Consider the following 22,102-nt stretch of genomic DNA (forward strand, 5'->3'; position numbering starts at 1 on the left):
CCCCCCCCCCCCCCCCCGCAAGGAGAGCTTCAGACCTTTCTGTTTCATTGCCTGCTTCTCATAGGCAGAATCCCTGGGCCGCAGCTCTGGAGCTGAGGGCAGGGACAGTGGTGCCCGTCTCTGGGTGACCCTGGTGCCTTAGGGTGGGGACAGTAGCCTCTGGCCTTCTCTGCTCCCCTTTCCCACGGGGGAGCTTCCTTCCCGCACATGAGCTGGGCCTGGAGCGGTCTGGCCTCCCTGTTCCCAGCTCCTGGCCCTGAGGTAGAGCTTTTGTCCTGTGAGCAGGGCCGATGGAAGAGGGACCCCCTGGCCTCTCTGCTGCACCTGCCTGGAACTCAGCCTCTGCAACACAAAGTTGGAAGTGGGGGCCCACGAAATGAGTTTTAGCCCCGAAGCTAGGAGAAGTCAGGAAAGAAACTTGACTTCAGACCTTTGTTTTTACTTTTGAATTGGAGATAAGAGATGGTGGGCCTGTGTTAATAATTCCACCTTACATTTTTGGAAGAAGGTGTATATTTTAAGGCCAAACAGCTGGTTGTGATGTGGCAGGGATATACATGCCAGCAATCCGGCTCCAGAACCCGTCTCAGCCTAACCTCTGCTGGACTGTGCAAGTCTCTAGGACACGGCCGTGGGTTTTTCAGTTTATGTTTTTATGACCTCCAGGGTACACACGACTGTGTGCAGGCATATATGTATTTGTTCTCTGCCTTCTCCCAGCAGGTGCTCGGTGTCCCTGTGGCCTCCATGTTTAAAGTAGAACGTGTGTGCGGAGTGGACGTGGCTCTCTTCCGAAGCCTGTTTGGGGCCACAGGACCAGGCACTGTTTGAGTGGACACACTGCTCTGTACTGTGCACCTCAGGGCCTCCTGTGCTGGCCATGCCTGTGCCCACGGAGGGCACCCCTCCACCTCTGAGTGGTACCCCTGTCCCAGTCCCAGCCTACTTCCGCCATGCAGAACCTGGCTTCTCCCTCAAGAGGCCTGGGGGGCTCAGTCGGAGCCTTCCACCCCGGCCTCCTGCCAAGGGCAGCATTCCCATCAGCCGCCTCTTCCCTCCTCGGACCCCGGGCTGGCACCAGCCTCAGCCCCGGAGGGTGTCATTCCGAGGCAAAGCCTCTGAGACCCTGCAGAGCCCCTCATATGACCCCAGCCGGCCGGAGTCCTTTTTCCAACAGAGTTTCCAGAGGCTTGGCCGCCTGGGCCACGGCTCCTATGGAGAGGTCTTCAAGGTGAGTGGGGTGACGAGTCCCTGGGCCTGCTGGGGGAGCCCCCCTGCCCCGCCTCCCTCCCCTGCCTGGATGGGACTGTGTCCTGGGCAGCCTGCTTCCATGGCTTGACAGGCTCCCTTCCTCAGTGCCTGATTTGACTGCTTTCTCCTTCCCCCAACTCAGGCCCCTCAGTACACACACTCCCCTTGTCCAGAGCCTGGCACGCCGTACAGTCACTCCCAGATGCCTTTTCTCCTGCCCTGCAGCCAGCTCCCACCCTCTGTGCAGTGCACGCCCTCCCCTGTCACCTCAGGCCAGCAGGCACTCAGGCTACACCCTCCATACCACTTTGTTTTTTCTTAAAATATATTTCCAATCATTTATATTTCCTTTAAAATGGTAATTCTCCTTATACAAGTACTACACAGAGACAATTTTGTTGTTAAAAAGTACAAACAACATTGGCCCCTAGACCAGTTCTTCCCAGAGGAAACTACTATGTTTCTCAGGTGGGTGTCCTTCCTTCCAGACCTTTCTCTATACAACTCCAGAGTTGACCATACAAAGACAAACTCACTTTATATTCTACACAGCAGGTCATTCTGCCCACATGGTTCTGTAGCCAGCTTTCTTCATAGAACAACGTGCCACGGAGACCCTTCTGGTCAAGACTCAGAGCTCTTAGAGTGGTTTAGCCACTTTGCTATTGCACATGTGCAGGTGTCTCTAAGGTAGATGCCGTGCTACAACTTCCACACACGTACAGTCGTAACAGAATCTGCCAGACAGCCCTCCTAAGTGGTTGTGCCACCTCCCATCCCACCTGCGGGCACCACCTCCCTTCCAGGTGCGCTCTAAGGAAGACGGCCGGCTCTATGCAATAAAGCGCTCTATGTCACCATTCCGGGGCCCCAAGGACCGGGCCCGCAAGCTGGCTGAGGTCGGCGGCCACGAGAAGGTGGGGCAGCACCCGCGCTGTGTGCGGCTGGAGCAAGCCTGGGAGGAGGGCGGCATCCTGTACCTGCAGACAGAGCTGTGTGGGCCCAGCCTGCAGCAGCACTGTGAGGCCTGGGGCACCGGCCTGCCCGAGGCCCAGGTCTGGGGCTACCTGCGGGATACCCTGCTTGCCCTGGCTCACCTCCACGGCCAAGGCCTGGTCCACCTTGACGTCAAGCCTGCCAACATCTTCCTGGGGCCCCGGGGCCGTTGCAAGCTGGGTGACTTTGGGCTGCTGGTTGAGCTGGGTACGTCCGGAGCTGGTGAGGCGCAGGAAGGAGACCCCCGGTACATGGCCCCTGAGCTGCTGCAGGGCTCCTATGGGACAGCGGCGGACGTGTTCAGGTGAGGGCTGGGATGTGGGAGGCTCTTCGGCGGGCAGGGGCGGGGTACAGTTAGCAGAGGGAGGGAAACACCACCCTAGCCCAAAGTCAGGAAGACTTGGCCTTGGGCTGGACGCCCTATCCTAAAGGGGCGGAGGCCTGCCCTGTAGTTAAGCGGGTTTTGCAGTCAGGCTGTCTAAACAGTGAACCCTCCAGAGCTACGTTACCCGTTTCCTCACCACACCCCCACAGGGGGGATGATGACTCCATTTACAGGCAATAGACACAGTGGGGTTAAGGGACTTGCCCAAAGTCCAGTTAGCAAGTGGTGAGGCTGGGACTGGACCAGGCACTGGGTTCCATTGTCCATGCTAGTAACCACTGTTCTGCCTTGAACAGCCATATCCAGCCTTATCGACAGAACGAGGATAGTAATGTTAGTAACCATAGTGCCTGTCCAGTGAGGGGTGCCAGGACTCACTAGGTTGTATAGGCTGTGCTGTACCTGGGGTCCATGCTCCATGACACGGTCCCATCACTGGCCCTGTTGGGGCCTCCTCAGGAACCCCAAGCCCCCCACCCCACGTGTCTGGCTCGTGGCAGAAGACAGCAGCCCTTTCCCACCCTCTTGGGCAGTCTGGAGCTCTGGGGTCTGTGTCCCAAGGCCAACCTTGCCCCTCTTCTGTCACCACCCCTATCCTTCCCAGTCTGGGTCTCACCATCCTGGAAGTGGCATGCAACATGGAGCTACCCCATGGTGGGGAGGGCTGGCAGCAGCTTCGCCAAGGCTATCTGCCCCCTGAGTTTACTGCTGGTAAGTGGAGGGCAAGCATGGACAGGAACATGCTGCCTCAGGGAGGGCAGGCTTGTGTGGGAGGAAATGGCTGGCAGTGGGGGACCACTGGGCTCACAGTCCACAGTCACCCCTGACATGGCCGTGCCCTGTGGACAGGCCTGTCTTCTGAGCTGCGTTCTGTTCTCACCATGATGCTGGAACCTGACCCCAAGCTGCGGGCCACAGCCTCGGCCCTGCTGGCCCTGCCCATGCTCAGGCAGCCTCGGCCCTGGAGCGTTCTGTGGTATATGGCTGCCGACGTCCTCAGTCGAGGGTGGGCCCTGTGGCAGGTAAGTTGGGTGATGGTGGCAGGGTGCCCCGCCCTGCTCCCCAGCCCCATGGTCTGACCTGCCTCCCTTGTCCCTGTCCCCACAGGCCCTGCTTTCCTTGCTGTGCTGGTTCTGGCACGGACTAGCTCACCCTGCGAGCTGGCTGCAGCCCCCGAGCCCACCAGCCACCCCACCTGGCTCCCCACCCTGCAGCCTTCTCCTGGACAGCAGCCTCTCCAGCAGCTGGGATGATGACAGCACAGGGTGGGTGAGAGCTGAGAGCGCTGGGGGAGGGGCAAAGGGGCGGTCAGGATAGCCAGGCCCAGACCCAAGAGGATTAGAGTTGAACAGGACCCCTCCCACAAACCTGGCCCCCATCAGGCCCTGGGAAGGGAACCAAGGCCAGTGGGGGTGCAGCCTGGCCTAGCTTGAATGCAGCTGTCTCTTCCAAGCTCGGTGCAGGGAACGAGCAGAGCAGAGCAGAACCAGCAACTTCAGGCTTCGGGCACTGCCACCCGAGGGAGCAGTGTGAGGGCCATAGCCCTCACACAGCAGCGGCTGCCAGGGCCCAGAGATGAGGCACCGGGGAGCTGGGCCCTGGGAAACTCCTGGTGGCCAAGTGAGGGGCTGTAATTAAGAAACTGCTGCAAAAGAAAACCACATGCTTGGGGCACAGGCCTCAGGAGGAATCACACCATTAACCCCTTCCTTACGGAAATGTCACCCCTTGCCACCAGGACACTTCATATAGACAGGAAGTACCAAAAAAGCTTCATTTCCACAAGTTCACTACAAAGCTAGCTGTCCTAACCCATGTGTTCTGAGACAGAATGGAGGTGGCCTTTGAGTGTGGTCAGATGGCCTTTCAAAGTTGTGAAAGTGCTTCTCTCAAAGGGCACCGCATTTTGCTGTTCCCCATTGCTTACTTGTCTGGCCCACCCTGCGCAGGCTCTCACTCTCTCCGGAGGCCGTCCTGGCCAGGGCTGCCGGGAACACCTCCACCCCCCGCAATGGCTCCCCTGCCCCCCGGAACAGGTACTCACTGAGGTGAGCAGGCCCAGAGTCCAGGGGGGTTGGGAGGTAGTGGCTTTCAGATCCTGAGTGTCATTTGTCTCTCCCCCCCCTCCCCAGGGATGCCCTGGACCTCAGTGACATTGACTCTGAGCCCCCTCGGGGTTCCTTCCCCTCCTTTGAACCTCGGAACCTCCTCAGCCTGTTTGAGGACTCACTGGGCCCAACCTGAGTCTACAGGCCAGCCTTGGTGCTTTTAACCTTTTAGCCACTCCCCAATCCTCCTGGAGGCTGGGGTCCCTCTGGGAACTCCAGGGGTACCTCCTGCCTACCCATGTCTAATAAAAGGTATTTGAATCTTGGGAGCACCCAAGCTTGCTTGTGTGGCAACACAGCGCTTCCTGCCCTTTTTATTGATGTTGCCCAGGGTCTGCAGCCCCGGGGTGGGCTGAGGCTGAGCCCTGATGCAGGGCTCCAGGCCAGCTGACTGGAGGTAGGAGCCATGCGCTGTGTGGAGCAGAGATTTCCTGAGCAGGCGCGTACCCACTGTGTAGGTCGAGCCATCAGAGCACGGCACTCAAAGTGGAGGGGGCCCTCAGCCCAGGGGCCCCGGGCCACTCAGCTCTTTATGTCTCTGTGCTAGCTGTCTGGAAATAGCAGCTGCAGCCGCCCTCCTACCCCTTGGTCCTGGGATAAGAGACTAGTCCTGTTGCCCAAACCCCTCACTCCACAGTCTCTGGACAGAAGGGAGAAGGGGTGGGTGAGCCTCAGGCTGCAGGGAGGGCTGGCATGCAGAGCAGAAAGAGGTCAGGAAATACGGGCTAAAGGCTGGGCAAGGCACCCATGAGGTACCTGGGGCAGGATGGGCTCATGGCTCTCGGCTGGTGGGATTCCAACTGCCAGAGCCAGACATGACCCTGGAGTCCCTCTGGCCATACCCTCATAGGTCACAGAGGATAAACTGAGGCCTAAGAAGGAAAGGTTTCCTTCTAGCCTACGTGGACAGTACCCTGAAGGAAGGCGGCCGGGAGGGACAGCCAGAGCTCCAGGTGTGAGCAGAAGAGGTTAGTCCACAGGGAAGAATGGACGAACAGACGAGGGCTCCCAGCTGGGAAGTCTCGTTTGCTGGAAGCATCCAGGCAGTCGGCCCCTTGAAGACCAGCAGAAGGAGAAGCATGGTATTGTTGGTCCTAGAAGCCTGTAGAGAGGCCGGCCTGGCGGGCAGCATGGCTCAGTCTGGGGGGCAGGCGTGGTGGGCGGCCCAGAGCAGGTCTGGCACGACGCCAGCGTGCAGCTGGAGGATGGAGCCCACGCTGAGCAGATGCATGATCTGGTGGGAGTTGCCCCAGTAGTCAAAGCGGCCGGGTCCCCAGCGCTCCGGCAGGCGGGCCACGTTCACCAGTCCCCCAAGCAGTGCCAGTGCATCCATGCGCAGGTAGCAGGGCAGGGAGCCTGGAGCCCCGGAGCCCAGGCCCACTCCTCGGGCCCCAAACACCAGGAGGCGGGCAGCGGCCTGCCAACCGAAGGCACGGAGCCGGGCGCTGGTGGAGGGAGCAGTGAGAGCCCTCCAGCCAGCCACACCTGACAGCACGGTGTAGCCCACCAGGGCAGCCGGACGCAGCCAGGGCCTACAGGCCAGGGTGCAGTGGATGATGGGCAGAGCTCCTACACAGAGAGAGGCAGGAGAAGGCACATCAGTCTGGCGAACTGCCTGCCCTTTATATCCAGGGTTTGTGTGAGGGACCCCTGCCGCCTCCTCCCTGGTTGTGCCCCCAGCTCCCATCCTTCAAGACCACCCACCCCATCCCTTGGCTCACCGAGGGTGTTGACAAGGCAGACCCCACACATATCCAGGGCAAGGAGTCGAGTATACACAGGGCTTCCCCCTTGGTGGCACATGAAGAGGTGATAGAGCACGGAGCCTGCGGGGGGCGCCAGGCAGGCCACACAGTGCGTACCCCCCAGCCAGCGATCCTTGCCCAGCTGACCCCAGGGCATGGTCATCGGCAGCAGCACCAGGAAGCCCAGCAAGGCCAGCCCTGGGGGAGGGAGACAATTACCCATCACACGGCTTGAGCGCAGAGGACAAGTCATGTCCTCAGGGAGTCCACAGTCTAGAGATAATACAGGAGGGATGAGGCAACAGAGGTCTTGACAACGCTCTTAGCACACTAGCGGCCGGGCCTCTGACAGAGGCAGGCCCTGTGCCTTCAGTGACTTCAGTGACAGCAGAGCTCACAAAAGAGTTTCTGGAAGTAGAGACCGTTATCTGCCCTTTCAGTTAAAGAAACCGAGTGAGTGCCCCAGGTGACACCAGCAGGTAGGCCATGGAAGCAGCCTTAACTCTCATGCTGCTCTCATCCCCGCAGCCACATTACCTCCCCAGAAAGCAGGGGGCCCCAGTCCCCCAAACCTGGTGTGTCAGCAGAAGCCAGAAGGAGGCGTGACCTCATGCTGAATTCTGAATAGGCTGTGTGGGCGATGATACCAGATCCCCTGGTCACTTAGCTTGCTTCTCTCAACCCCTGTGTTCTCTATTTAAGTGACCAGACACAAAGAGGCTTTGGGTCTTTTTGACTTCCAGAAAGGGGCAAAGTCAGGCAGGGGAGAGGGGCTGAAGGAGCTTGTTCCATCTCCCCAGGCAGCTTTTCCTGAGCTCCATTCCTCTCAGCCCCAACCAGGGCGATTTCTCCCCTGTCCCCTGGGCACTCTGGCACTGCCCTCACAGGGTCAAAGGCAGGCACAGCAGACTGAGGCTGCTGGCTGCACACTGGGCAAGGTCTGGCCAGGCCATAGTCCCCCAGTGAGGCAGGTACCAAGGTTGGGCCCTGCCTGCTCAGTCCCCTCTCCTGGCCCCGGGCAGCCCAAGGACGGGCAGGGCTGTGTCAGCAGAGCAGGGCCGCGGAGGAGGGGCCGAGCGCCCGTTGGGGGGGAGGAAGGAGCGGCCACCAGGCGGAGCCTCGCGGCGGGGTTGCTCCGGACGAGGGTGGCAGGACAGCTGCACGGGGAGGGGCTGGGGCCTGGCTTCTTTCCCGGGGCCCCTCGTAGTTGAAGTCAGCACCCATCTACTGGACGAGCGCTGGCAGGGGAGGGTGCCCCAGACGCAGGGATTATGAAGGGGGACGGACACCAGACTCCTCCCTGGGGCTCAGAGGGATTAAGCGGACTTGGTCCCCTACTCTGCTTCCCTCGCCTGCCCTGGGGCCCCGCCCGGGGAGCGGAAGGACAGTTCCGTCCGGGACAATGGCAGCTTTGTCACCACGGCTCCAAGCCGTGCCAGGGCCCAAACAACCCAGGACCAGAGTACTGGGGTGCTCGCCGGCCTTCCGGCCCCCGGCCAGGCTCGGGCAGGGCTGCCGCGGGTGTGGGATGCGGGGCGCGGCTCACCGTGCGTGTAGATGTTGCCCAGCTCGTTGTGCAGGTAGAAGAGGCTGCGCAGACAGCCCGAGCCGCTGCTGGCCGGCCGATAGCCCGTCAGCACGAACTTGTTGAACTGCAGGTGCGGTGGCGAGCTGGCCCAGTCCAGCAGGCGCGGCCCGGCCAGGAATGCCATGGCCCAGCCCGGCGCGGGCGGTCCGCGCTCCCCTCGGGCCCCGGCCTCCTCCTCAGTGCTGCCACAGCGCGCGGAGACTCATCCCGGCGCCCGCCCGCCGCCCAGTGCTCTGTCCGCGCACGCGCCGGCCGGGGGTCCCGGCCCGCGCCCCCTCCTGCGCTGCGCACGCGCGGGCCCGGCGCCCCCACGCCGGGGTGGAGGCTGGGGACGCGCGGGGCGCCCGAGCGCAGTGCGGCCGGCCCTGGCGGGGCAGGCACGCCGCAGGGAGAGGTCGCGGCGGCGGCGGCGGCAGCGGTGGCGGCAGGCCGTCTCCTCTCGGCCCGGAGGACGGGTGCGGCCGGACGCTGGTGGGGACGCCAGACTCCGCCCCAGCTGCTCGCCCCCGCCATCCCGCCAACGTTTCGCGCGCGGTGCTCGTGACGTCGGCCTTGAGAGGGCCAATGGGCGCGGCAGGCTGGGGAGGCCCCGCCCACGTCCGCCCAGACTTTGGCTTGATTAGCATAATGATGCGGTCCCAGCCTCATTTGCATGGGGTAGCTGTGGGCGAGGGATCCAACGTTCTGGGTCCCGGTGGCTCTGCTGGAGAGGCCCCGGAGCCTTGAGTCTGCCTTGCGCGTCCGGGCTTTCCGCGCGACCCCCCAGGTCTATGCACCCTTGGGCACTCACCCTTCTCGCCACCCCGCCCCACCCCTCACCCGGGCTCTGTCCAAGGTGCTACCGGCTCCGGACCTTGGGACCGTAAGGTCTAGACCCGGCGCTTCCCTACTCCAGGGGTGATCTCTCCACCCTCCCGACTCAGCCGGAGCGCAGCAAGCCACGCTGAGATGCTCAGGCCTCTACAGGTGTGTCACGCGCCCAGCACCCTCGGGCGATGCCATGCCCTTCAGGCCAGGCTCCTTATAGCCTGGGCTCGGTCAAACTCGCTCCCTGTTATCGCCCACTGGGGGCACCTTCAATTCCGCCCAGAAAAGACAGGAAACGGAGAGGAAGAGAGAGGGCAGGAGGCCAAGGGGGAAAGATCGGTCCCTGCCCTTGTTCATCCTAAAGCGGGGCCAGGAATGCCTCCCTTCTCCGGCTTAACCCCGCCCTCAACCGGCTTCCTCCTCCTCCCCTTCTCCAGGACCCCGCCCACCCATCCTTTCGCCTCCGCAGTTTCTCAGTCTTCAGCATTCCAAGGGGCTCCAAATCACTCCTTGCGGGGACCGACCTTAATTTGCATGGATACACCCAAGCTTGGCTCCGATACCCTCATTAACATAAACCCTCTCATCACGCAGGAACTTGCAGAGCCCTGTACCAAAATAGGTCCTTTATTCAAAGTCTATGGTTGGTCTTTTGACTACTTTTCTTGACCTTTCACATTTCCCTTAGGGCAGCAGTCCAGGACCACCCCAAGAGGCTCTCAAAGCAACCTGAAATCAGAGACCCCGTATCAAGGTTCATGAAGAAGGGAAGCTGGAATTCCTCTTGCTCTTTGGCCTCAACCATCTGGACCCTGAGGGTCAGACCAAGTTCTCAATAATAGAATCAGATGCTTCCTGTCCAATGTCTGGCCTCCACGGGATGACCAGGGACCGAGTTGCCCTTAAAGGGGCGCAAGGTCAATGTGGAGTGAGGCATGAAGTCTCTCAGGTGTCCATCCCGCTGGCAGAGAGTCCAGTGGACCCTGGGGGTCCCGAGTCAGAGAGCAGAGATGAGCGAGCGCAGGGAACTCTGGCTGGAGGCGCTCAGGGGCCGGTAACTCGCGGCTAGACCCTCAGCCTGAGGGTCCCCGGGAGGGCAGGGCAGGGCCGCCCCTCGAGGCCGGCGGTACCACACAGCCCAGCTTCTCCCGGGGCCCTGGGAAGGCCCCAACGCTGGGGGGCCTTTTCCCGGAGCCAGCAGACAGCTCCTAGAGAGGGAGCAGACGTCAGCCGAACCCCCAACCGATCTTACCTCCAGCATCCTGCTTCGCCTGCGATCCCACGCGCGATTCCCTGTGTGGACGCAAGGCCTCGGCCCTCAAGAACCCAGTATTTCCTCCTAGCCCCGTTCCCCTTGGAGGCCCCAGCTTCCCAGCAGCTCCCCCCCACACCCGCCCGGGGCACAGAGGCGTCCGCCCTCAGGCCCTGCCCCAGGGGGCGCACCGTCGGCGAAGCAGACGCAGCAGCGACAGGAGCAGCAGCAGCAGCACCGAGATGGCCGTCACCGTCGAGAAGACTCGGGCTGCGGGCGCACGGTGCTGTGAGGACGGGGTCTGGAAGGGGAGGCTCCCCAGACTCCCTCCCGCCTCGCACGCCCGCCTCACCCCGCATCGCGGCCTCCGGAGCCCCAGGCTGGGGGCTGCAGCTCACGTTGGCCCAGTCGGGGGGCGCTGCGGGGGTCTGGGCCGAGCCCTTGGGCGCCGGGTCGTCAGCGGCGTCCTGCAGCCCTGCGGAGAGAAGTGTGAAGCAGAGCGGCGGGGCGGCGGGCGGGGGGCGACCAGGCGGGCTCTCACCGCGGTAGGTGAGCGCAAACCCCTGCGCGTGGCCGCGCGCGTCGCTGCGGAAGGTGAGCAGCAGCCCTGCGGCGCGCAAGCGCAGAGGCCCGGGCGGCGGCGGGCGGGCGCCGTCGAAGACGCTGAGCAGGCTGCCCGAGGCGGCGTCGCGCAGCTCCAGCCGGTCGCGCGGGTCCGCCAGCTCGAAGAGGCGGAAGGTGAGCTCCAGCGCGGCGCCCGGCGGGCTCAGCGCCCAGCTGCAGTTCCGGTCCGGCCCGTACTCGTCCGGGAAGTCCGGGGAGTAGACGACGCCCTGAGGAGCGGTCCAGTTGCCCTGGCAGGAGCCCACGGACACTGTGGGCGGGGCCGGCTGTCAGAACACCCCGGCCAGGCTCCACCCCCTCCCCCGCGGGGCTCCGACCCCAGACCTGCCCCCCTGCCGCCTGAGCCGGGTCCCACTCCTTCCGAGGACTGCGAGTCCCCTCCTCAAGCCCCGCCTTCAACCCCAGGCCCCGCCCTTGACCCCCAAGATCTGCCGGGTCCCCTCTTCTGCGCGTCCCAGATCCCGCCCCCTATGAGGGCTTCAAGCTCCCGGGTCTCACTCAAACTCCGCCGCTCCCCCAGGCCCTCTCTTCCCCACTCACTCCTCACCTTCGTAGATGCCCAGACGCCCATCGCCGCCGCACAGCTGGCCCGGGTGGCCGAAGCAAATCTGGTCACAGTCGGTAGCTGGGGCCGGGCGTCCCCGGTCCAGGTCGCTTTCAGAGCCACAGAAGCAGGCGTAGCCAGCCTCCACGCCCGCCAGCTGGGAGCACAGACTGGGTGACCCAGAGGTAGTGGTTGGGGCAGGGGCGGGGTAGTGGGAGCCTAGGGTCTGGGTCGCAAGTGGGAATCGGGCTGGAGGTTCCAAAATCAGCGCCAGGGTTTGACGTCAGAGTTGGGAGTTGATTTGGGTCCCGAGATCAAGTTCAGGGGTCACGGTTCTGGGCCGGAGGTGGGGAGCAGTACCTGGTAGCCCTTCATGCGGCAGAAGCGAACGCACACCTGGACCGTGAGCTTCGTTGAGGTGCCGCTGGGCCCGCTGAGGGCGGGGGGTGCCCCCGAATCCACGAAGCAGCCCAGGTATCCGGGCACTGAGCGGGCAGCAGAGTCAGGCTTTGTCAGGTGCCTCCAAAAGGGCACTGTACCCAGGCAGCCCAGCGCCCCAACCCGTGTCCGGCCAGGCCCACTCACTGTGGCACGTGGGAATGTCGCAGTAGCGCCAGTAGATGCCCTCCTCTGTCTCGGCTACGTAGCACCACGGCTGCACGTCGCCGTCCGGGTTCCTGCCGGTGGGGGAGAAGTGGTCCGGATCTCGCCACCCCAAATGCTGCAAATCCCAGGCCCCACCCCACAGCCTATTCGCAAAATGGCCACCCTGTGTGTTAGAACTTATTTGTGTGTTCCTCTCCGTTGTCGCACAAATTCTGGTTTGTCCCACGTGCTTCTGGATGTCGACTTCAGAGGGGTCGGTGGGGAGTCCTTAAAGGGGCCCTGAGGGCGTATATTGGGCTTCAGCTGTTGCTAGGACGTGACCTTATACGTGAGGATTTTGAGGCCAACAGTAGTGTGTCCCCAACCCTGCTTTGGGCCTCAGCCACCTCCCTTGCCTTGGGACCCTGCTTTAGAACAAACGTGGTGAGCCCTGAGTTTTGAGGTGTCCTACCGCTAAGCTCCAGACACCAGTTGTGGCTCTGAACCCCGAATCCCTCCACAACGAGTAGAGGTCCTCAAATCAGTTGTACGGCAAGGGCCCGGACCCTCACTCCAGGGCTCGCCGCCTGATAGGGTCTTGCTCGCGCGAGCTCCTAGAATGCCCAGGCCTGACCTGAGACTGCAGAGTTTGGGCACTTAAGGAGGGTTCCATGTCCGACAATGTTCTGAGCGTCCAGCCCCGCCCCCAGGACGGGCTAGGCCTCGTCCCTCGCCTAGGCTCCGCACCCAGACCCTCCGGTGGACTTTGTATCTGCCCAGCCGCGACCCCCGTTCCACCCAGTGCGAGGCCCTGCCCTAGGCCAACGCCGGCCGCGCCGTGCACAGCCCCGCCCCCAACGCAGGCCCCGCCCCTCACCGGCAGAAGTTGTGCGGGCCCAGCCCCCAGCGGCCCTGGGGGTCGCTGGAGCTGCTGTAGCTGTGCTGCTGCGTCTGGTCCCAGAAGAGGCACGGGCGGCCGGCTCCGCGTGGCCCCGTGCGGTTCTGGTGGCCGCGGTAGTCGGCGCCATTCACCTGGAAGCACTCGGACAGGCCTGCACGAAGACCGCGGGGACTGGGGAGGTCCGGACCTTCGCCCGCGTCGTCACCCCCCACCCCCCGCCTCCAACTGCCACCCGGCTCCCCAGTCAGCGGCCCCGGCGCCTATGGGGCCCTGGGGCTGCTCAGCAGCTCCCGCCACCTGCTCTGCCCCCTCCTCAGCCTCGGGACCCGGGATCTAGGCGCGGAGGCAGAGGAGAGAGCGGTGACCGCGGCTCAGTCCTTGGGCCAAGACTCACCTGGGCTGTGCAGGCTCCCCGCGGAGGCCCCGCGTGGCGGCAGCAGCGGGAGGAAGAGGAGGAGAAGGAGGAGGCCCTGCGGGGCCCGTGTCTCCTTCGCCCCCAACCAAAGAGAGGTTGCCCTGGCCCACGCACGGTCCATGCCGCCCCCGGGGTCGCTCCGGGGTCTTCCAGGCGACCTGGGGGGCGTTGTCCTCTGACCGTCTGTTCTCGTCCCACTCTGGGCGGCGCTCTCCGTCTGGGGCGGTGAACTCACTCCCGCGGGTATTTGCCTCCCAGGGTTCTCACCCCTGGAGGCGTCTCTTTGCCCCTGTGTCCCCACTGGGGTATCCCCGGGGTTCTCTGGCTAGGGGCGTTGTTCGTCACTGCCCCTCAGTGCTCCGGGTCTTGCCTTGGCTTCCACGCCCGCCCCCTCCCGCTTCGCCTTGCTCTCTGAGTCTCCTTCGCTCAGGTCTCTAACGCAGTGGCTCCTGCCCCCCTCGCGTCCCTCTGTGGGTCCCTCCCCCTTGAGTCCCTCCCTCCCCACCCCATCCCCCGAGGCCGGGAAGCCCCGCCCGAGACTGGAGCGGAGGCAGCAGGTCCAGACGCCTCCCACGCCAACAACCCCCCCCCCCAAACACACTGCCCCGGGACCCTCGGTGTCCCGGCACGCTTCACCCCTCCCCTCCCCCCCTCAAGGTCCGTGCAGGTTCTAGGGGGTGTGTGGAGGAGGACAGTCCAGGCTGGCGGACAACAGGACCCTAAGGGGGGGTGATACACGACCCTCTCCCGAGGCCACACGCCCCGGAATACCGCAGAGTCTCCTTTTCACAGGCACCCTTATGTCAAACGCACGCATGCACTCCCAGGCTGTCACCCATTCATTGTCGGAAGCCCAAATGCACACCCTCTTTCGGATCCTCACGCCCCTGTCCCCAAGTACCGAACGCCTCTGGTTTGACGGAGGAAGTGCCACTCCCTGCCCCTGCGCCCGCGAGACAGGCGGGAATGGTGGACGTTCAATCCGGGACAGGCAGGGGCAGCTGGTGTCTGGGGAGGAAGGCAGCTGCGCCCCTGGTCCCAGCCTGTCCCTTCCTCTCCTCCCCCTTCTTTCCGTAGGACCCCCAGCCCAGGCTCCCTGGAGCCCTCGCAGCGCAGTGGAATTCCCCCAGCAGAGCCCCCCCACCCCCAACCTGGCGGGGGAGGGGGAGGGGAGCAGGCCCAGGCAGGCGTGGGGGGAAATTCCCCGCCCCCTCCCCCGGGCCCGACTCCTCCGAATCCTCTGATCTCCCAGCGCCGCCCGCCGGCTGCCCCCAGGGCTTGGGGGGAGGCCAGCGCAGGTGCGTGGGAGGGCGGGGGCGGGCGCCAGGGAGGAGATGGGTGGTAGCCCGGGCCCGCAGCGGCCCCGCCCCGCCCAGATCCCTTGCCCCTCAATCCAGCCTCCCCACCTCTCCCCAGGCCCTCACCAAGCTGTCCAGCCCTGACGGACCTGTCCCTGCCCATAAGATAGGGGGCGTACAGGAAGGATTCTAGAAAGGCCAAGATGTGCGTGGCGACAATGGGACCGGAGACCTAGCAGTTAGTACCTCGTAATGAAGCTCTCGGATCCTAGTCAGGTGAGCAGCCCACAGGGTGAACATTCAAAGGAGATGGGCTTGTTGAAACTCGAACTGGACACCAGGGTCACCTCCTGGGGCAACCCTCTCAGCGGCCAGGCTGGCGGGGGCTCACCTCCCAGTTTCCTGGCCCCGCTGAGCACTGGACTGGGAGTCTCCCCTGCGCATGCTAGCCCAGCACAGACAACCTGTCTAAGGCCCCCCTATCCAGGCAACAACCGGTGGCCACCCTTCGCCTGGCCCCCTTCTCCCATGTAGGGGGGTTCTGGAGAGGCAGTTGCTGCTGGGGCTTGTATGTGTCCTCCCAAGTCTCTGGTCCACAGGGAGCCTCTGGGGACTGCAGGCCTGGGCCATGGCCTCTGTGATGGCACTGGGTGGGGAGCGTCACCTCCATGGTCACAGACTGCCCAGGGAAGGGCTAGGTGGGGGACAGGGACAGGGGTCAGTAGGGAGAGCAGAGTAGGGACTGGCTCCTGTCCTGGCAGGGGTGGACTGAGCTGTCGTCCAGTCTGCTGTACTTTGGCCTCCCCTTCCCCAAGGGCTCAGTCTCCTGCAGGGGAGCTATTGGATAACGGGGAGGGATGCTTAGTTCCAGGACTGGGGCACTGAGATGAGGGGCAGGGTTTTCATGGCAAGCTCCGGTCCCAGATGGCTCACAGAGCCTCAAACTAAAGAAGACCTTGGCCCCCACCCTGTCACTTACAGGGAGTTCAGGAAGGCTGAAGGGCCCCACAGTCTCAGTCAGGACTTCCTCTTGGTCCCCCCAGAAAAACAGTACTGCTGTGGGGGGAGGGCTAGGTCCCTCTTACCTGCTCCGGCCTCCCCTGTGTTAACTGATCCAGGTTCCTCCAGCTCCTGTGCAAATAGCTGAACTTCATTTCCCTGCCCCCCTTGCATCTATCTGTGGGCACGAGTTGAGGCCAGTGGGGTGTGGGCAGGAGTGATGCCTCTCGGTACTCAAAGTGGGGGCCCAGACCGGCAGCAGCATCACCGAGGAGCTTGTTACAAGTGCAGATTCTCAAGCTCCACCCCAGACCTCCTCCATCAGAACCTTCATTGGAACCTGTATTTAATACTGTCTCCAGGTTTGCAAAGCGCACAGGTAGGTCCCTGCCAGGGCTCTCTCTCCTCCCTTCACCAAACAGATGTGCAAGATGCCCAGGGCCTGGGAAGGGTGGAAGGAGCTGGATTCCTGAGTGACCTGGTAGAAGGTGCCCACCAACTGGAAGTGTGGGGATGCGTGCGAAATAAACGTGTGTTACGAAGCTGCTGAGATTGGAGGCTTGCTTGTTACAACAACTGGTACAATTGAGCTCCAACTGGCCCACCTCCTGCCTGGCTAGTCGTTGTCTCCCCTTTGCTTTCCTGGGACGTCCTAGCAGAGTCCCACAGACGGGGGACTGAAATCCCGAGACGAAGCCGTCAGCAGGGAGTGTTCCTTCTGAGAGCTGTGAGCGTGGATGTGTTCAGTGCCTCTCCGCTAGCTTCCAGAGGTTAGCTGGCCATCGCGGGTGTAGAAGCATCACCTCGATGTCTGGCTCCAACTTCACATGGTATTCTCCCTGTGTGTGTGGGTCTGTGGCCAAATTTCCCTTTTCTATAAGGATAGCAGTCATATTGGCTTAGGTGCCCACCCTAGGTCAGTACGACCTCATTTAACTGATCACATCTGCAATCACCTATTTCCAAACAGGATCACACTCTGGTCCTGGGGGTTAGGACTTCTACACATGAACACACATGTCAGCTCGTGCCATCTCATCTCTTGTCCCTTTTCCATCCTTGCTGCCACCTCCCTAGTCTGGGCTACTACCACCTCTTCCTTGGGCGAATCACATTCCAAACTCATGCCCAGCTCCCCACTCTCACCCTCTACAACCCCTCCAGAAGCCAGAGTCTTTTTTTTGGGGGGGGGATTTATTGCAAGCACCACTGGCTCTTGGCATCTGCTCATTTTTCTTTTTTTCACTGGTAAACAACACCTAACATGAAGTTTATCATCTTAGCCGTTTTTAAGTGAACATTTCAATAGTGTTAAGTATATTCGCATCATTGTGCAACGCTGAATGTCTATCCCATCAAACAGTAATTCTCTTCCCCTCTCCCGGCCCCCCAGAACCACCTTTCTACTTCCCCTTTCGGTGATTTTTTTCCATCATGAGGAGGACAGTGGGTGGATGACCCCCGTTGCTGCCTGTGCCCCGCCCACAGGTTACCCAGGGCCAAGGCCACGGAGGTAATGCTGCAGACTGACAAACAGGGAACCCTCCAAGCGGCTGGGCAGAGAAGGGCTGGGGTCCAGTCCCCACAACACCAACCGTGCAGCTTTTAGGCCGGTGGGGACAGAGGAGCCCTCCAGGAAGGCGGGAACAGGCTGCAGCGAGGTAGGCCAAGGACTGAGAGGAGCCCTCCTTGGGAGGGGTCAGCAGACGGTGGTCAGTGCCGAGTGCGAGCAAGCTCTGAGAAGCATCTGCCAGCTTCAGGCACAAGGAGGTCCCTGGTGCCGCCTTCCTGCAGGAAGGATGTGGGGACCGGAGGCTGGGCGGGGGCCAAGGGGGAGCGGAGCCATGAGAAGCATTGTAATGATGCTCACCTTACCCCCTGGGGCAGGAACTGGGGGCTGGGACTCCCATAGCCAGCCACCGATCCCCATTTTTGAAAGTTGAGCTCCTTTTTGATATTTTTGTTAACCCTAGTGAACTTTTTAAAGAATTTCTTAATTGAAACCTGATTTCGTAACTGTTGCTCACTGTCACAGGAAGGGGCAGAGGCTCCGTGTGGTGTAGACATCATAAAATCGGGTTTATTGGGGGAAACTAGCAGCAGAGCAGAGCAGGGAAGGAGGAGGGCCCTGCCCTGCTGACCCGTCTCCATCCACGGAGGGGCCAGCTTCCGAGGACCTGCCCCTGTGCACTTCGCTCTGTGACAGGACAGGGCAGGGGATGTCTCTGTGGCCCTGCAACGGTGGAGGAAGTGGATGTATGGGAGGAAGCTTCTGGAGCCAGAGCAGCCAGGGGGCCACCCAAGGTGACGGCGGTGTCAAAATTCCTGTCCGTGTGGGCGTCCTCGGTCCAAGCAACACAGACCCTCCGTCTGTCCTCTGAAGTCAGAGCAGGAGCAGAGAAGATGAGGAGCACACCGGCGCTTGCCCGCAGGAACGTCCAGGAGGGAGGGGAAGCCTGCGTCCCTCTGTGAGTCTCCTTGTGCTGCATCCTGGAGCCCGGCCACGCTGAGGGGCATGGACGTAGGACTGAGGAAGTCACGGTCCCTGCAGAGAGCCGGCTGGGGAGGCCGCAGAGCCAGCAGATTCTGCTAACAGCTGTCGGGACTCAGCACTTCTCTCTGGAGCACCCACGCCCGTGCGAGGCGCCCCTTCCACAATGGGGCTGCGCAGAGACTCGGCGGGTAGAGGCACAGACTTCCCTCTAGGAGCGGCCACCTTCCGTGGGCATGCGTATTTGCGACACGAAGATGGACGCGGGATTGGGGTGTCCTGTCTGTTCACAGGGATGTGTCTTTGGCCTTGGCCGCGGGCAGTTCCCCATCTCGGGGTGGCGTGCTTCATGGCCAAGAGCACTGCCAACGACATAGCCCCCGTGTCGGGTGTCCACTGCCGACGGCCGTCAGCACAGGGTTCTCTGCCGGACAGCTGCCCGCTACCTGGGAGGTAGGGCCGTCTTCGTGACAGCTGGCCAGGCTGCTAGGCTCCGGCCCCGTAGAGCTGGTAACTGGGTCAAATGATGGGTCACATGCTCGCCAGGGATGGGAGCCAGGGTCTGCATTGGGGGGTCTAGGTTGCCCTGTCCTTGGGGGAGCCATTTCCATTTTAAGCTTGCCCCAGTTCATGAGAAAGTGGGGGCTCAGAATGAGGGGCAGCAGCAGAGAATCAAGGCCTCTCAGCGACATGAGGGCAGTGGCGAGCAGGGGCCGCAGCGCCCCCTGCAGGCTGGGAGCAGACCACTCGGCAACCGCTCCAGAGGAGGCCGACCTGCTCGCGGTCCAGCAGACATGGGGCCAGGTGAGGGGCACTGCCTCCCGCCTGGGGGTCTCTTCTGGGGGTGCCCAACCAAACTCCATCGTTCCCAACCTCGTGGCACTGAGACTCAGCGCAGTGGCTTTGTGGTGGCCGACCGTTGTTGCACAGGGGACGTGGACGCACATACCAGTTCTACACGGTGAGATAGAAAACAGGGTTTATTGGCGGGAAATCTATAAGCAGAGGGACAGTGGGGTCCCAAGCTGTCGCTGTCCCATAGCTGGACAGCAGGCTCCATGGCCAGCTTTGCAGGAGAGAGGGGGCCTGCGGCGTGCGCTCCCTCTGCAATTACAGCACGGATTACAGCATGAACGCAAGGAAGCTCGCTGTCGAGGCTGTGGCCCAGTTAGCAAGCAGCTGCCTCTGGAGCTCCTGGCCGAGGTCAGCCTGCTTCTCCTCGGACCTGCTAGGCCAGCCGTCTGTTATGCTACCAGATGGGAGAAGGGGATGGGCCTCCACTGCCATCCGGGCCTGCCTCTCCTCCTGTGTCAGATAAATGTGGGCGATCCAGGACCCAGACATCGTGGGCCAGTAGGGTCTGTCCGAGGCCGGCTTCCCGTGGACATCCGGGTTGGCTCCCGCTGCCAGGAACGACACTGCTGTGGGGACTGCAGACCCTGGGTTTAAGTCAGAGGACAGCAAAGAGAGAAACTCCGACAGAATGTGTAGTGAGGCCTCTGCTTTGGCCTGTCTGCCACCACGAGGGATGGCTGCAGCCCAGCCGCACGTGGCCAAGGAGCACAAAGGTCCACCTGGCACCTGTCTGGAAAACCTGTGGGGAGGCTGGAGCTCTGCAGGGCAGCTCAGCAGGAAGCAGCAGAAACTTCTCCAAATGTGCCCACGCCAGACTGGACCATCCTTGGCAAAGTCACGTACTCTGAAAATGGATGGGTGTTTGTGGCTCGGAGCAGCAGAGCAGAGAAGAGGCATCTTTGTGGAAAGACGCTGCTTCAGCTCTTTCGTGGGCCAGGACCTTGCCCTAGGTCACACACACCTGCAGGCCGCCAGCTCCTGGCACTCTTGTTTGCCCGCTCGGAGACATCATCAAAGTATGGCTCCTGGGGGACCCTTGAGGAAACGTGAAGGCCACCAGTGCTTTGGAAGAGTGGAAGAGAGTTTTTGTGAAGCAAGATCTAACCGGGTAGGATAGGCCAGGGGCCTGGGTACGCTTGGAGTGCCCTTGATGCTGGCAACGCACGGGGTCCATCCGCTCGAGTCGGGAGGAGGTTGGCCTCACTGGGACTCACTGTCCTGTTTTGTACCTTCCACCTTCCTAATTACAAAGAAACACATATTCGTTATAAAAATCCAAACATGGCAAAAGTAGGCAATATAGAGGGTTTCCCTTTCCTTAGAGATAACCATCAGCTAGGCTGTTTTCATACACGTTCCCATAAACACATCACACCGTTTCCATTAAAAGGGGAAGTTGCCCCATAACATGCACTTTGGGGGTGCCTGGCTTTCTACACTAGCATATCCTGGGAGGAAATCCACACTCCTGAGAGGTCCCGTCTCCCACTCCAGAAGTTGCTGGGATCTGCATGTGGCCTTAAGATTCTTTGTCGCGAAATGGAAAGTTCTCGTTTATTACTGTGATGGGTTTGGAAAATGTCCACAATTCTTTGGTGTCCCACGGGGAGTGTGGGAAGGGACAGAGGGAAGGAGCCTAATTCCCCTCCCCTTGTGCGTGGGCTACGTGTGCTCACCGGCTTCTAAGGAAAAGAGTAAAGCAAGAGTGGCAGGGTGGTGTGAGCGTGTTCAGAACGTCACTGTCGCTTCCCTCCTGTTTTTTTTAGACAGCTTTACTGAGCTGTCATTCCCACGCCACCCAGCTCGCCACGTCAGTGTGGGACTCGACAGGGTCAGTGTATGCGCAGCCATGCGCCCATCCCCACAACCACTTCGAGGACGTTTCCACGCTCCCCAAAAGTCCTCTCTGTCCTTTTCCACTTTCGTGGAGAGTTTGTGAAGGGCTGGTGTTAGTTCTTGGCTAAGTGTTTGGTATAGGGCACCAGGGATGCCATCCAGGCCTGGGGCCTTTCTTGGTGGGAAGTTTTAAAATGACTAATTCGGTGTCTGTACCTGTTACAGGTCTATTCAGATTTTCTTATTTCTTCCCGAATCAGTCTTGGTAGCTCGCCTTTCCAGGAACGTTTTCACTTCAGCTCGGTTACCCGATTTCCTGGCATGCTGCTGCTCAGTGTTCCCTGACGACCCTTCTGTGCGTGTGTGGTTTTTCCTGTGGGGTAGGCAGTAATGCCCTATTTTTGATTCTTTATTTTAATAATTTGAGTCTTCCCTATCTTTATCTTATTTAAAGATTTTATTTGGGGGGGTGGCTAGGTGGCTCAGTCAGTGAAGCATCTGCCTTTGGCTGAGGTCATGATCCAGGGTCCTGGGATTGAGCCCCATGTCTTTTTAAAATATTCTATTTATTTATTTGACAGAAAACGAGAGACAGAGAGCACAAGCAGGGGGAGCAGGAGGCAGAGCGAGAAGCAGGTTCCCTGCTGAGCAGGGAGCCCAAGATGTGGGGCTCAATCCCAGGACCATGGGTCATGACCTGAGTTGAAGGCAGACACTTCACCGACTGAGCCACCCAGGTGCCCCTAAATAAAATCTTTAAAAAATATAAATAACGATATTATTTTTTTAAGTCATCTCTACACCCAATGTGGGGCTCGAACTCACGACCCCGAGATTAAGAGTTGCACGCTCCTCTGACTGAGCCGGCCAGGGGGCCCCTGAGTGTTCCCTATCTTTACAAACTAATTTTGAAAAAAATTAAAATAATAAAGAAATAAAAACCAATTTTGGGGGCGATGTAGTTAAAGGTTTGCTAATTTTGTCGATCCCTTACAAAGAACCAACTTCTGGTCTCGTTCATTCTCTCTTCTCTTCATCACTCATGTCTGTTCTTCCTCATGTCCTCTGCTCTCGGATGGCTCCGTCATTCTCTCCCTAGTCGTCTCCCTAGTGTCGTCACACGGGGTGTCGGTCGCTGACTTGAGACCTTGTTCTGCTTTAACGGAAGTCTTCGCAGCTACAAACGTCCCTTCGTCCCTTCGGCGCTGCTGCCCGCGCCTCCTCACGCGCCGCGCCGCCATCTTGCTCACTGGGGACCATTTCCGCCGGCGCCGGGGCCGCCTCAGTCGGCTGTGCGGCTGTGCGTCCTTCGCGCGGCTGATCTCTGCTTCACCCGCTGCGCACACACGCCGTCCTTCGCGTGATTTCAGTCCTTGCTGTTTCGGGGCCCAGTTCAGTCTGTCGGGCGAGCCCCCCCCCCCC

General features: G+C 61.2%; 4 protein-coding genes and 1 long non-coding RNA gene across 14 annotated transcripts in view; 1 reads left to right on the forward strand and 4 right to left on the reverse strand.

The window, feature by feature from the left end:
• Positions 1 to 5,032, forward strand: part of PKMYT1 (protein kinase, membrane associated tyrosine/threonine 1) — a 9,970-nt gene extending 4,938 nt beyond the window's left edge. The window contains exons 3-9 of one of the 3 annotated variants that reach the window (XM_040635458.1): positions 721 to 1,231; positions 2,058 to 2,551; positions 3,237 to 3,343; positions 3,482 to 3,654; positions 3,740 to 3,897; positions 4,582 to 4,680; positions 4,765 to 5,032. In XM_040635458.1, the coding sequence (XP_040491392.1) occupies positions 881 to 1,231; positions 2,058 to 2,551; positions 3,237 to 3,343; positions 3,482 to 3,654; positions 3,740 to 3,897; positions 4,582 to 4,680; positions 4,765 to 4,876 (1,494 nt within the window). In that variant the 5' untranslated portion in view covers positions 721 to 880 and the 3' untranslated portion in view covers positions 4,877 to 5,032. The remainder of the gene's footprint in view (positions 1 to 720; positions 1,232 to 2,057; positions 2,552 to 3,236; positions 3,344 to 3,481; positions 3,655 to 3,739; positions 3,898 to 4,581; positions 4,681 to 4,764) is intronic. The other 2 variants (XM_040635460.1, XM_040635459.1) reach the window with 2 other exon arrangements.
• LOC121103832 lies at positions 2,090 to 4,536 on the reverse strand. The gene is made up of 3 exons (XR_005836123.1): positions 4,001 to 4,536; positions 2,349 to 2,524; positions 2,090 to 2,231 (listed from the first exon to the last, which is right to left on the reverse strand). It is a non-coding gene; the product is annotated as an uncharacterized LOC121103832 (long non-coding RNA).
• On the reverse strand, positions 5,020 to 8,292 carry PAQR4 (progestin and adipoQ receptor family member 4). Its single transcript, XM_040635461.1, has 3 exons — positions 8,032 to 8,292; positions 6,462 to 6,683; positions 5,020 to 6,309 (listed from the first exon to the last, which is right to left on the reverse strand). Exons 1-3 carry the CDS (start codon positions 8,195 to 8,197, stop codon positions 5,876 to 5,878), a joined length of 822 nt encoding a protein of 273 aa, XP_040491395.1. The 5' UTR covers positions 8,198 to 8,292; the 3' UTR covers positions 5,020 to 5,875.
• Positions 8,293 to 9,338: 1,046 nt separating this feature from the next.
• KREMEN2 (kringle containing transmembrane protein 2) lies at positions 9,339 to 13,322 on the reverse strand. Its single transcript, XM_040634447.1, has 9 exons — positions 13,181 to 13,322; positions 12,763 to 12,937; positions 11,886 to 11,977; positions 11,661 to 11,785; positions 11,304 to 11,457; positions 10,674 to 11,006; positions 10,485 to 10,607; positions 10,324 to 10,402; positions 9,339 to 10,088 (listed from the first exon to the last, which is right to left on the reverse strand). The coding sequence occupies exons 1-9, from the start codon at positions 13,320 to 13,322 to the stop codon at positions 9,878 to 9,880; spliced, it is 1,434 nt and encodes a 477-aa protein (XP_040490381.1). The 3' UTR covers positions 9,339 to 9,877.
• Positions 13,323 to 18,951: 5,629 nt separating this feature from the next.
• The window catches only part of FLYWCH1 (FLYWCH-type zinc finger 1), a 27,763-nt gene continuing 24,612 nt past the window's right edge, over positions 18,952 to 22,102 (reverse strand). For 7 of the 8 annotated variants that reach the window (XM_040635466.1, XM_040635465.1, XM_040635464.1 and 4 more), the window contains 2 exons: positions 20,897 to 21,053; positions 18,952 to 20,084 (listed from right to left, as the gene is read on the reverse strand). In XM_040635466.1, the coding sequence (XP_040491400.1) occupies positions 21,012 to 21,053 (42 nt within the window). In that variant the 3' untranslated portion in view covers positions 18,952 to 20,084; positions 20,897 to 21,011. The remainder of the gene's footprint in view (positions 20,085 to 20,896; positions 21,054 to 22,102) is intronic. The other variant, XM_040635468.1, reaches the window with a different exon arrangement.

This window comes from Ursus maritimus, unplaced genomic scaffold (assembly GCF_017311325.1).
Source record: "Ursus maritimus isolate PB19 unplaced genomic scaffold, ASM1731132v1 scaffold_2, whole genome shotgun sequence".
Classification (NCBI taxonomy): domain Eukaryota; kingdom Metazoa; phylum Chordata; class Mammalia; order Carnivora; family Ursidae; genus Ursus; species Ursus maritimus.